This window comes from Protopterus annectens, chromosome 14.part0 (assembly GCF_019279795.1).
Source record: "Protopterus annectens isolate FY-2018-M chromosome 14.part0, PAN1.0, whole genome shotgun sequence".
NCBI lineage: Eukaryota > Metazoa > Chordata > Ceratodontiformes > Protopteridae > Protopterus > Protopterus annectens.
The window spans coordinates 710,980,714-710,993,834 of NC_056748.1; the positions used below are offsets into that span (position 1 = coordinate 710,980,714).

Here is a 13,121-nt window from a genome sequence, read left to right on the forward strand (position 1 = left end):
TGGGAGATGACAAATATGACTAGTAATAAATGGACGAAATGTTTTTTGTTACTGTTTTCAGCAGTAGTTTTAAGTTGCTGTTGGTGAATCTAAAAGTACCTGTTTTTTGATGTGTTACAAGATTTTGTATATGCTCTAAAATTTAACCAGATTTTCCTGTTGTGCACAAGTACTGCATTGTATAGCTTTTTCAGTCCTCTGTTAATCAGGTAATCCCATTAGGCACAAGTGATTTTTTTTTCAAAAGTGACCCAGAGCACTGTCTGGTTAAGTGATTTGCTTAGTTACATAGTGTAGAAGTGGTTGTTGAAGTCACATTCAGGACTACTTTGTATAGCTCATGAGCAGTTCATTGTCTTAACCCTGTAACCTAAAATGCTAAACAGGTGCTTTGTGTATGGCTGCATAGTCTGCTCTGTCACCCTGATTATATAAAGTAGCAAATGGTAGTGTTCATGGAGTGTCTCCTTGCTTTCATTTTTAGGAATAGAGAGATTGTACTGAAGCAGGACCTTGAGAAACTTCTGGCAATGAGAAATGCACAGCCACGGTTTACTGCCTTGCAGAAGGAAGAGCTTGCAGAAGTCCATCCATGGATACGAAATCTTTCTCTTCCTCCAGAAATAGATAACCAGGTAAGAGAAAGAAAAGTGGAGAAAGTGGAATTGCATCATGTGGATATAAAAAAAATACAAAATTTTGTAGTTTTTACCATAATGTTATCAGTCTTTTAAAATCGTTAAGCATTGTGCCTGCAATGTTCCTGACAACTTTTATTTATATTTTTGACTATATATCTTTTATTGAAGCTATATGGCATTATTGGAAAGTAGTAGTTTGAAGATGTATGTTTTTGCTCCGTGACATTTTTCATGTAGCCCAGGAACCCTGACTTGTCATATGCCCTATTTGTATACTAGTGATACTTGTTTCATTGCAGTATATGGACATAACCTTCCTGTCATTTGAAGTTTGCTGCATCCCCAAAGTCAGGGTGTAGCCAAGTTGGGAGAGCCTCAGCTAATGTTCCTTTGTGGTATCTTGACACTATGATCCTCATGCTTTCCCTTTTAGTTGTATATTCTTGCTCTGTTTGATTTCAGGTGGGTGATGGTAGCAGGGCGGTCAGCACACTTTACCACAGATATAACGTAATTATTCTGTGTGTATTTTTGTATGAATCATTGACAGGGAAAGAGAAACTTGAGATCTAAATTTGTTGGCCTTCCTTGGAGGGTCAGCAGTTGGGTTCCTTCTTTCTACAACATCTTCTACAGGTTTTTGTGGATGCCTTTGTATTTTTAGGCAGTGACATGTATGTCCAGTGTTTCTTTATGTTTTGGCAATTTGTCATAACTAGAGATAAATCTAATACGTGATGAATACTCCAGTGAGGTGATGCTATCCATTGGCGTTGACCACATCCGTGTTCGAGTTTTCATTACAGAAGCCAGCCTTGATGCCAGCTCTTGCTTCTGTGCAGAGATCTTGTCGGATCAAGCTTTTGACAACCTTTTTACTTTTAACACCATCTCAACCTCTGGTATGTTTGGTAGGTCCTCTTTGTCAATGACTGAGTGTGTGGAAATACTGCAGCAGCAACCTTATGGTTTGTCAGATACCTCCTTGGAGTAGGGAACTGCATTTGCCCCATCCTTGGATAGTATTCAGTCTGGTACCTTGGTCTTTTATCACAGATGAGGCCTGAATGTCCCCGTAAAGTGAAAGGGCAAAAGGAGGTACGCAAACTGCCCTGTGAAGTACCCCCCATTCCAGATACTGCTATGGCAGGGGATATTCCTTCTCTCAAGGATCCCAGAACTTGGGAAATTAAAATTTATAGTTAATGAGGCAAAGGTAGTCCTTGCATAACTGATCTGGTGTCTCAGAAAAGACAAGATGCTGCAGGAGGATTTCTGCTCAGAAAAGAGTATGGTCGTCCACCCCACATAAGGAGCCTTGGAAGAGAGACCTCTTTGGTAAGTGCATATATGTGTCAAACATTTTGAGCCCATAACTACCTGTGACATACGACTTATTTTCCATGTGACTTGGGCCCCAGGTGAAGAAACAGGTGCAAGACCAAGGATACAGGGAAGATGCATATAGCTGATGAAGAAAAGTTTTCTGCTTCTCTGAGAACCTATTTTCGTAAACATCAGCGTGTAAAACTTGTGGTTCAGAAAATGCAAAGCTGTCATTTGGGCAGTATTCTGATAGAAACTAATATGATCAGGGAGGTTTCTGGAATAGATTGTGTCCTAGAGACATAGGCGGAATTTAAAATCAAGCCCCAAGGCTTTCATATATTGGCTAAACTTGCCCACCCCATAATGCCTATTTAGGCTATGTCTGTCTTCAAAAGCTTCCGACATGACTAAATAATATCTGGATAACATTAAGGTACTGCTGCTCAATGCTAGAAGCCTTAAAAAAACTCCACTCCCTACAAGCACACCTTACCCTGGTAAACCTTGATATATGCACCATCATAAAGACATTAATGATGCAGTCCTTGGGCCATTCCTCTTTGGCATTTACTTCTCAGAGGTCAGAACAAATTTGTGGTTGACCATATTTGCAGATGACTGTAATTTTGGTGCCATCATAAACTCCTCACTGGACACCAAGATCCTACACACGGTGGCCTGTCCCAGACAGATAGCTAGTGTCAAAAGCATGGACACTAAAACTGAATACCAAGAAGTGTATAGTCTTGTCCTTCGACAATCAATGACTCCCCTTCTGACATTCACATTGACTACACCCCCCCTCCCCCAAATTGATCCCCTAGGTAGAGATTTGGGAACCTATGTAGACAGTGAACTGTCCTTTGGTCATCATGTATCCACTGTTGTTAGGAAGTCCTTTTTCCTCGAACAGCTTACATCTAAGGGGTTTTTGTATCCAGGTCGAGGGATGTAGTCATTCCATTGTTCTCGACATTCATTAAGTAAATCATTGAGTACAATGCCCCTATATATATATATATATATATATAAAATCTATGAAACATACACTCACATATACATATATAGTGACCAAATATTTGCCACAGTGCTTTCTCACTTAAACAATCAAGGGTCATGTCATGAAAGCCATGCAGACTGTCTTAAAACCTTACTCGTTTTTCTAAATACTATACAGGCTACTGAGAGGTGAGCTCTGCATTGCATATAGAGCTTCATAGTCCGTATTCTGTTAGGCCTTTTGCACATTCGTAAGTCCATTGGTATCATAAACACCTATTCTAGACCTCTTATCTGTTTTGTAAAATAAATCATGTTGGAGGGATAGCTATGTATCACAGAGAATATTGCTTGTATGGAAGAGTCTTCCACCTCACATAAAACAGAGTAATTTGGATGAATGTATGACTAGCCACAAATTCACCCCGGTATAGCATCCTTATTCCTCATGGATAGGCAAATCGTACAGATGTCCCTATATATCCATGTGCATCCCTTCTCTGGTCATTTATATGCAAAATATAAGGGCTAGAAACTACCATGGTTAATGTAAGGCTAGGCTTTTTAAGATCCTCACAGATCAGTAGGCTAGCAAGTACCTGTGCACTTAAGACTTTTGCTGGCTCTTTTCCTTCGGTCAAAAGCAAAGTCCTTGAGTAATTGGAATAATTGCCCAACTCTTCTGTTTTTGAGGCAGCTAGGGATCAGGCCTCCCTTGAGCCTTCATGAGTGGCAGAATATTACATTGGACAAATGGATCTGAGAGGGAGTATCTAGAGTTTACAGCATCACATTTACATCGGCTCCAAGTTCCCCCTCCATTCCCCTTCCAGACATGTCACCCAGTCAGAACACAACTAAAGATATAAGATCTAGAAAACAGATCCATCCAGACAGAAAATAGAGCCTTTTTTTGCTGCATGTTTTACTTAGTTTGGAAAGAAAAGTTTACAGGGCAGTTATTTTAGGTTCTCTGCTTTTGCTTTCTCTTTACAGCTTAGAGTTTTCTTCCTTATCAGTTATTGTAGATTTTTATATCCTCCTGCTAAAACATGTAAATCCAGTGTTGTCTATTTTCATCCATTTCAACATGGATCTGATCTTGGCACCGAATTTGAAGCTTCCTCGGTTCCGAAGCTCTGACTCCTCCCCTACCCATAATTCCCCTGCACTGTACTCCAGTACCTCAGATCTCGAGTGCCACAAGAAAGTATCCAGACTTGTTCTGGAGGGCTGATGTTCTGTACATTGGAAGGACTTTTGAAATTACAAAAATGAGTTATATAGTTAGATAGTGTTATAGTTATGTACTTAAATAGTTGAATACCTTTATTCCTCTTCTACCGGGAGACTCGTCTCCCTCCAGCTTTAGTGTTAGTCTTGCAATCATAGCTTACTTGGTGTGTTAATAATAGATGTTAAGTTGTCAATCTCGCCTTCATTCTTGCTGGATGGGTTCAGAGCGGAACCTCGGCTCCGACTCGGCCACTAGTAAAGCTCGAGAGCTAATTTTACCGGCTCGAGGCAACCCTATATCCCATGATGCTAGGCGGTAACTCCCCAGATCTCGTTTGCCGCTTTCGCTAGCGAGGTGCTTTTTTTACCGGCTCCTGGTAAGTGTTAGATTTTGTTTCAAGATCGCTCTCTTCTACTTAGCCTTCCCACCCCTTTTTTCTTAGTATAGCTTAGTCTAGAGTTGGTTATAGCTTACTTAGATTATTACTGTTTATAGTGCTTTAAAATTCATAGCACTGTAATTTTTGATAATATGGTAATAACTTTGGCTAGTGTTTTATGTAATCTCTAGGTTTCATCATGGCTGAATCTCAAGCCTTTAAGAAATGCCCAGAATATGAGAACAAAATGCCCCCTCAGGATGCTCACACTTTGTGTTTATTTCGTGAGTGCTACCAATTTAGATACACAGTGCACTCCATGTGCATCTTTCAATGCTAGAGCTTTATAAGCTCACAGAAACAAATTGGTGGTGAAAGGACTTCACAGATAAGAACTACTTTTTATGGACCCTCCTCTTCTTCCTTCCCTGTTAAGAAATAAGACTGGGCTAGATCTCCGGACAAGGCTTCAGACAAAGAGAAGAAAAAGAAAGGTGTAAACTTAAAGAAAAGGACAAAGACAAGCCTCCTTCTATTTCTATGTAATCCTTGGATTTGTCAGTTCCAGACAGACCTCATCAAAGTCATCCAGGAGATCGGAACATAAAGCTTCTCTGTCTCGACTGTCCTCCCCTTGGCCTTGGTTTTCTGCAGAACCAGTAAGCCCCAGGTTGCACTCTTCAGTCTTACAAGAGAAGAAATACTCAAGGCTTTCTACAGCAGCTTAATCTACATGTTCATCTGATTGACAGAGTACATCATCATCAGAACGATGAGAACATTTTTGAGGAAGCAAATTCTGCTTAAGGTTTTGTCGATAATGTCTTCAGGGAACTTAAGGTTCACTGACCATTTGCCATCCTGCTCCTCCACTCCTTTCTCCTGTCATGCTGCAGCCTCTGGCTTTGAAATTTCTGGGTCCAACCCATTCCAAAGTGCTTCCTTCAGTGCCGGCAGTTCATTTGACTTGCTGACAGCCTCCCTATCTCTCTCACCTCTGATGTCTTCTGATCAGGAAGGGGCTCAAAGCCACAGTATTGGTGCCGACCTGTGGGGTAGAGATTGAAACTTAGATATTCTGGGTCATCTCTTCCCTTACGAGACACGGCACTAGACAGCTCAGGTCCAAGGATGCCAGGAGTCAGGGATGTCCTTCAAAGATGCATCTGCAGTCATAACATATGGGTTGTCCTGCCTTAGGCAGCCCTTCGGTCGTCCGGATTCCAAAGTCTGGGTCTGGCCTCGGCTGATGTCACACTTTCCCTGACGTCAGAGCGTCTGGGGTATAAAAGCATCAGCCGACGCCATTTTCCTCAGTCTTTCTTGCCGCGCGGTGCCCGAAGCAGAAGCTGTTCGCAAGTGCCGGTCGGTCAGATCCAGAGATTTCAGCTACCGAAGACTTCGAAAAAAGCTAAGTACCCCGTTGGGGACTCTTTCTTGCCTCAGCCGATGTCAGACAAAGTAAATAATTGTTTAACTTGTGGGAAACAAATACCTCCTAAGGATTTCCATTCTTACTGCCTTCCTTGCTTAGGCCCAGACCACGACGTATCAGCCTGTTTAGCCTGTGCCTCCTTCAACCGACGAACTCTTAGACGTCGGTCGGAGTTTGCAGAGGAATTTTTTGGAGCCGCTTTTGCTTATAAAATGCCGTCGGAGACTCCGACTTCGCATATGGTCAAAAAACGCAAGGAAAAGGACCGACACTCGCGGCCCGCGGTTTCGGCTGAAACCACGGCTAGGCCTACCGCGAGTGTCTCGGTTTCGGCCGAAACCGAGTCCACGGCGATTCCTTCAACCGAAACCGTACTTCCGACCACCGAGGCCCGAGAGGCCCCAGCTGAGTCAGCTTCAGAACTCCCTACCGAAGCTAGTGTTCAGGAATTGTCCGACACCATACCTTTGGACATTTCTACCCCTGCACGTGGGGCAGCTAGGCCCCCAGCTTCTATGTCTATTAAGGCCTTTTCCAGGGCTAAAGCTGCCAAATTTCAAAAGCTTTGCCTGCCAAATCTACATCCCAGAGGCCTTCCTGTAGTTCACAGATCCTCAGCCTTGCTGAGGACCTTATCTCCTTAATTAGGGGTTCACAACCTCACCCAGACAGGGCCTCTCAACCTCCTCCAGACAAAAGGCCCAGGACTGAACCCTCTGAACCTCACTCCTCAGATTACTCCACCGATGGATCTGACTTGTCAGACCACCAGGAAGGGGCTTACTCGCCTTATGAGGATTCAGATGCAGAGGAATCTATCCCTTCGGCCTCCCCTCCTGAAGAATTTTCCTTTGGGGAGACTTTACACTCCATGAGAGAGCACTTTCAATGGCAAGGTCAGGATTTCTCTGATTCTACAAAAAAATTAAGGACCTTTTTGCATTTGCCTCAGCATAGGCCCTTAGCTATACCTCCTGTTCTAAATGTAATTGATGATGTGTACAATGATGTCAGTACAGCCCCTGATTCTCTTCCTCCGGCCCCTGCCAAACCTGACAGATATTGCAGGGTCCCGGATTCTCATTTCCATCTGTATAAAGCCCATGCTGCAGACCCAGAAACTATTTCTCAGGGCCCTAAAGGGGTTGCAGCCGCTACTGCCAAAAATCCCCTACCCTCTGAAAGAGAGTCTAGAGCTTTAGAGAGATGGGGAAAAAAGGTGTATACATTTGCAACTCTTTCTGCCAGGGCATTAAACTGTCAATTCCATATGATACAGTACCAAAAGTTTTTGTTAGATCAACTGAATAAGAAACTTTCTTCTCCTGAACCCTTAGACCGTAAATCCCTTCAGGTTTGGTACATAACTCACAACAGGTTAGTAATCATTTTTTAAAATGTGGCTATGATGCACTGGAGGCTTCATTTAGATCAGCTGTGACTGGGGCAGTTATTCGTAGGCATGCCTGGCTGAAGGAGCAATCTTTGCCAGACCATGTCAAAGCTAAACTCCTCGATGCTCCAATGGAGAAACAAAATTTATTTGGCTCCCCTGCACAGGAGATTCTAAAAAAGGTTGAAGAAAAAACAAAATCTGCGCAAACAGTTAAAGATTTCCTGCAAGTTCAACCACCGAGGTTCAGTAGAAACTGGCCTACAAAGAATTGGTCCTTTCCAGACTCTACCAGAGCCCAGAGAGGCAGGAACAGGTGCCCTAGAGGCAGAGGTCAATCGACGGGCTCCTACAGAGGCCGTCAGTGGCAGCCTGCCAACCAGAGGAGTAGTGCAACTGCTACAACTACAACCACTACTACAGGACAGACCCAATGACTTGACTCTGATTCCGCCTACCAGGGATCAACTGGAAGCACCCTTGGGTGGAAAGCTGGCTTTATTCTCAAAAAACTGGCATTGCATTACAATGGATACATGGACATTGCAAATAATAGACAAAGGATACAGGTCTCACTTCCACACTTTGCCAAAAAGAAGCGGAATGCCAAACCTTCCACCAAATCAGAAGGCAGAGGCTTTAAGACAAATCAGCAATTTACTTCAGATGAAAGCCATAGAAAAGGTACCATGTTCAGAACAAGACCAAGGATTTTACTCCAGACTATTCCTTGTACCAAGAAAAGAAAACCAATGGAGGCCTATTCTCGACCTGTCCGCACTGAACACTTATCTCATTGTGCCAAAATTCAAAATGTTGACCCTACAGCAACTTCTTCCCATGTTGGGCAAGGAGTCTTGGCTGGTGACTGTAGATCTCAAGGAGGCATACCTGCACGTCCCTATCCGACCAAAATGCAGAAGACACCTCAGATTTCTTGCAGGATCAGAGCATTATCAATTCTCAGCATTGCCCTTTGGCTTATCTACTGCACCCAGAGTATTCACAAAATGCCTGGCATCAGTAATTGCACATTGCAGACTTCAGGGAATTCAAATTTATCCATACCTGGACGACTGCCTAATACAAGCGGATAACAAGAAAAAATTGTTAAGGGACTTGGCCTATGCCATACACCTGCTACAGACCTTGGGATACACAGTCAACATCCAAAAGTCAAGACTACTACCATCCCAAAGGATAACCTTTCTGGGTGCAGATCTGGACACAATCACCCAGATGGCTTTTCTCACAGAAGAAAAACAAAAACAGCTTCCAGATTACTTCATGACTCTGTCAAGACAAACTCAGCTTACTGCAAGGAAAGTCCTGCAGGCCCTGGGTTACATGGCATCTTGCATAATTTTAATCCCACATGCCAGGCTGCATATGAGGAAATTACAATGGTACCTAAGGAGTGTATGGTCTCAACACAGTCACAGTTTAGAAACCATGATACCAATCATTCCATGCCTTCAAAAGGAATTCCTGTGGTGGGCTCAGGCCTGCCAGTCCAACAGAGGGTTGCCTTTCAACAAACCAAAAACAAGGCAGACCATCACCACGGACGCCTCAGACCGAGGATGGGGAGCACACATGGAGGACAAATGTATCCAAGGCCTATGGCCTCAAGGGCAGCTAAGCATGCACATAAACCAAAAGGAAATGCTGGCAGTGAGGCATGCAATCGAGGCATTCAGACCCTTCCTCCAACAAGGACATCTGTTAATAAGGACAGACAACACAACGGTCATGTGGTACATAAACAAACAGGGAGGCACACATTCCTACCCTCTATGCCGGATGGCTATGAATCTGTGGAATCTATGCCTGAATCTCAATATCCAGCTGCAGGCCCAATTCGTACCAGGAAAAGAAAATGCACTAGCAGACAGCTTAAGCAGAACTACCATGGATGCACACGAATGGATGCTGCATCCAGACATTTTCAAACTCATAACAAAGACATGGGGAATGCCGGAGATAGATCTGTTCGCCTCCCCACTCAACCACCAACTGAAGACATTCTGCTCAAGGACATACCACCCACAAGCTTGGAGGGTGGACTCTCTCTCTTTCAGCTGGAATGCCCTAACAGTATATGCCTTCCCACCTCTCCCATTGATGTACAAGGTTCTACTGAAGATCAGGGAGGAACAGCCAAAAGTGATACTAATAGCTCCGGACTGGCCAAGACAACACTGGTATCCATTATTGAGAAGCATGTCTCAGACAAAATCATGGCCTCTCCCCCTATGGCCTCTTCTTCTGACGCAGAACAGTTTCAAGACCCTGCATCCCAACTTGAAAACATTGCAGCTAACTGCCTGGAAAATTCCTTAAACCCCAATCAAACTATTTTATCTCAGAGGGTGAAGGACATTATCCTGGAGGCTCGCAGGCCCTCCACAAGGAAGACATACTCAGCTAAATGGAAGAGATTTCTCATTTGGAGCACATCAAAGGGCACGGATGTCACAGTGGCAAACCTAACACATATCCTGGAATACTTAGCAGAATTGTTCCACGATGGCCTGGCCTATTCTTCCATTAAGATTCATGCTTCAGCAATCTCAGCAGAATACAATGTGGATCCACCTATCTTCTCACACCCTCTCCTCAGACAATTTCTGAGAGGGATAAAAAATATTAAACCTCCAAGAAGACCCCCTCTACCTGCCTGGGATCTCAACTTTGTGCTGGAGAAACTGACACTACCTCCTTTTGAATCAGCAGCATCTGCGGATCTACAGTTTCTATCTTGGAAAACTGCATTCCTTCTGGCAATCACTTCAGCAAGAAGAGTATCTGAGTTACATGCATTAATGGCAGTGCAGCCTTTTCTTATTTTCCACCAGGACAGAGTGTCACTAAGAACCAATCCTACTTTTATGCCAAAGGTGGTATCTAGGGTATCTTTGAACCAAGCTATTCACTTGCCTACGTTCTACCCTAATCCACAGAATAGAGGGGAAAAACTTTTGCACACCCTGGATATACACAGACAACTACCCTACTACTTGGACAGAACAAAAACTAGCAGAAAAACTGACCAGCTTTTTGTAGCATATGCAACTGGGGTGCAAGGAAGAGCAATTTCCAAACAGACAATTTCAAAATGGATAGGAAATTGCATTCGCTTTTGCTACTCCTTTCATGGAAAGACAGTTCCTGAAAATATCAGGCCTCACTCCACAAGGGCCACAGCCACCACTACAGCCTTCCTACGGGGGGTGGCTACCAAGGACATTTTAGAAGCTGCTACTTGGAGCTCCGTGCATACATTTGCCAAGCATTACAATCTACCTTTATACTCTAGATCCAGAGCAGGGTTTGCAACTGCAGTCCTGCAGGGGATCTTAACTACACCATCCTTTTCTTAGTACCTCCTCCCCCAGATTGGCTATGGTATTCAACCCATATGTTATGACTGCAGATGCATCCTTGAAGGACATAGTACAGTTTTGTACCTACCATAAATGTAGATGTCCGATAGGTATGCATCTGCAGTCAGGATTACCCTCCCTCCTTCCCCTCCGTGGTAGTCCTAGGGTGCTTACCCCTCTTTTAGCTAGCTGGGGGAATCTATTATGGTGTATTTGTTTATACACGTATATAATTTGCAAATGTTTGGAAATTTTCAGCATTTATCCAAATTTAGCCTTCCTAGAGGGCACCTGGCATCTGGGGCAAGAAAAACTGAGGAAAATGGCGTCGGCTGATGCTTTTATACCCCAGACGCTCTGACATCAGGGAAAGTGCAACATCAGCCGAGGCCAGACCCAGACTTTGGAATCCGGCCGACCGAAGGGCTGCCTGAGGCAGGACAACCCATATGTTATGACTGCAGATGCATACCTATCGGACATCTACATTTATGGTAGGTACAAAACTGTACTTTTCTGTTGCTTCCTTGGATCTAGAGGAATCCTCAGCTCCATTGGCAGCTTCGGCCTTTGAGTTATTTGAAAGGGTTTTGGGGTTTACCTAAACAGACACTTTCTTGCAGCTCAGTTACATCCAAATCCCACCTGGATCCTACAACTCTATTTTCCATTCATCCTGCCAGACAGGGACAGTTGGCACCATAGGCTTCTGGAACCACTTTCTACATCTGCTTCCAGTCTGATTCGGAACCTTCTGTCTTTGAACAGAATCAGTTCACAAGAAACTGACGTGCAAGCAAAAGCACATACTCATCCTCAGAGTCTGTTACGCAAAATACAGGTTTGGATAAAGCCATGGCCTCACCCAGGTCTCCCTTGGAGGACATCACCTTTGGTGAGATTCTAGAATTTGTGAAACATAGAGGAGGTTAGTCCACAGAAGATCCCCCTGCTGACAAATCTGTATTTTAGAAGCCTTTGGTTCCGGCACAACTTTGTCTTGGGTGATACCACTCATTGATCCACTAAATGAACTTATTTTGCAACAGGCATGGAAGGACCCTTATGTGGTGGAGCCCATTCCAAAAAAACAGAATTTTACAAGCTCCCAAGGACAGAAAGCATTGGAGTAAAAGTCCCCCAAGGTTGTAGTGGCAGTCACAAAGAAGTAATTATCTGAGGAGAGTTTTTCTGACTATCCTCCTAACATGGAGGCTAGGGCATTGGACATTTGGGAAACGGACATGCTCATCAGCAACCTTCGCACTCTATCTTGCTCATGTTGTCAGCCTTCAGAGGGACTTAACCAAACAAATTTCCAAGTCTCTGTCTGGAGTTTGTTCAAAATACTCTGGATACCCAGCTTTCAACCTCGAACATAGCCGTGCGTCTCATCTCTAACACAGCTGATTGCTCGACCAGAGCAGCAGGCACAGGTCTTATAGTCAAATGACATGCCTGGATGTGTCTTTGTGATTTAAGACATCTTTTTCATTCATGTCCCTTACGATGGCTCCACAATTTTTAAGCCCAAAGTTAGATACCTTGACCGGGAGTGAACAGGATGGTAACCCTCACTCTGCAGTAGACATTTATTTTTCTGACCCTCAGAAAGGTCCTAATCCAGGAACCAGAGAGCAGGAAAAAAGATGTGGTTTTGCAAGTTACAGAACTCTTACCAGGATCATCCTGTCGATAGACCTCCATGTGGTATAGGTGGAGGTAATGCTAATGGATGTCACCCAAGATTCAGAGGCAGACCGCACAATCAGGGCCTCCACTGTCCCTTTTCTGAGAGACCCTGTCAGTGTCCATAAAGGTTTGGCTGACTGCTGCACTCTGGAAGCAGTCAGGGGACGCTCATCCCTGCACCCCTAAGCTGTCGTAAGGGGTATGATTAATAATAGGCAGGTGGGAGCAAAACATTATTTCCAGAGGCTATTCCTTTCCCTTTTCTTGTCCTGCTATAAAGAAAAAGGTGATTTGTGATGTTCTACTCAGTCACTGTAAACCAGCAAAACTGGAAATTTCCAGGATGCTAGAAAAAGTCATCCAACTGGTCTTCAGAGACCAATTAGGATCTGGAGTCTACTCTATGTACTTTTTAGTTCAGAAGAAAACGGGACTGAAGACCAGTCTTGGATCACAGTTATCTCAACCAGTTTGCAAAACAGGCAATATTCCAGATGGTCACAATACAGTCTGTACTACCTCTTGTGATGAAGAATGATTGAGTGTGCTCGATACATCTCCAGGATTCCTACTGCCATGTGAAGGTAGAGAAGCAATCCAGGAGATTTCTATGTTTCCAGGTGGGAACCA

General features: G+C 43.9%; 1 protein-coding gene across 3 annotated transcripts in view; it reads left to right on the forward strand.

Annotated features, from left to right (window-relative positions):
* PER3 (period circadian regulator 3) overlaps positions 1 to 13,121 on the forward strand; it is a 508,287-nt gene that overhangs the window by 360,820 nt on the left and 134,346 nt on the right. For all 3 annotated transcript variants that reach the window (XM_044056445.1, XM_044056444.1, XM_044056447.1), the window contains one exon: positions 485 to 635. In XM_044056445.1, the coding sequence (XP_043912380.1) occupies positions 485 to 635 (151 nt within the window). The remainder of the gene's footprint in view (positions 1 to 484; positions 636 to 13,121) is intronic.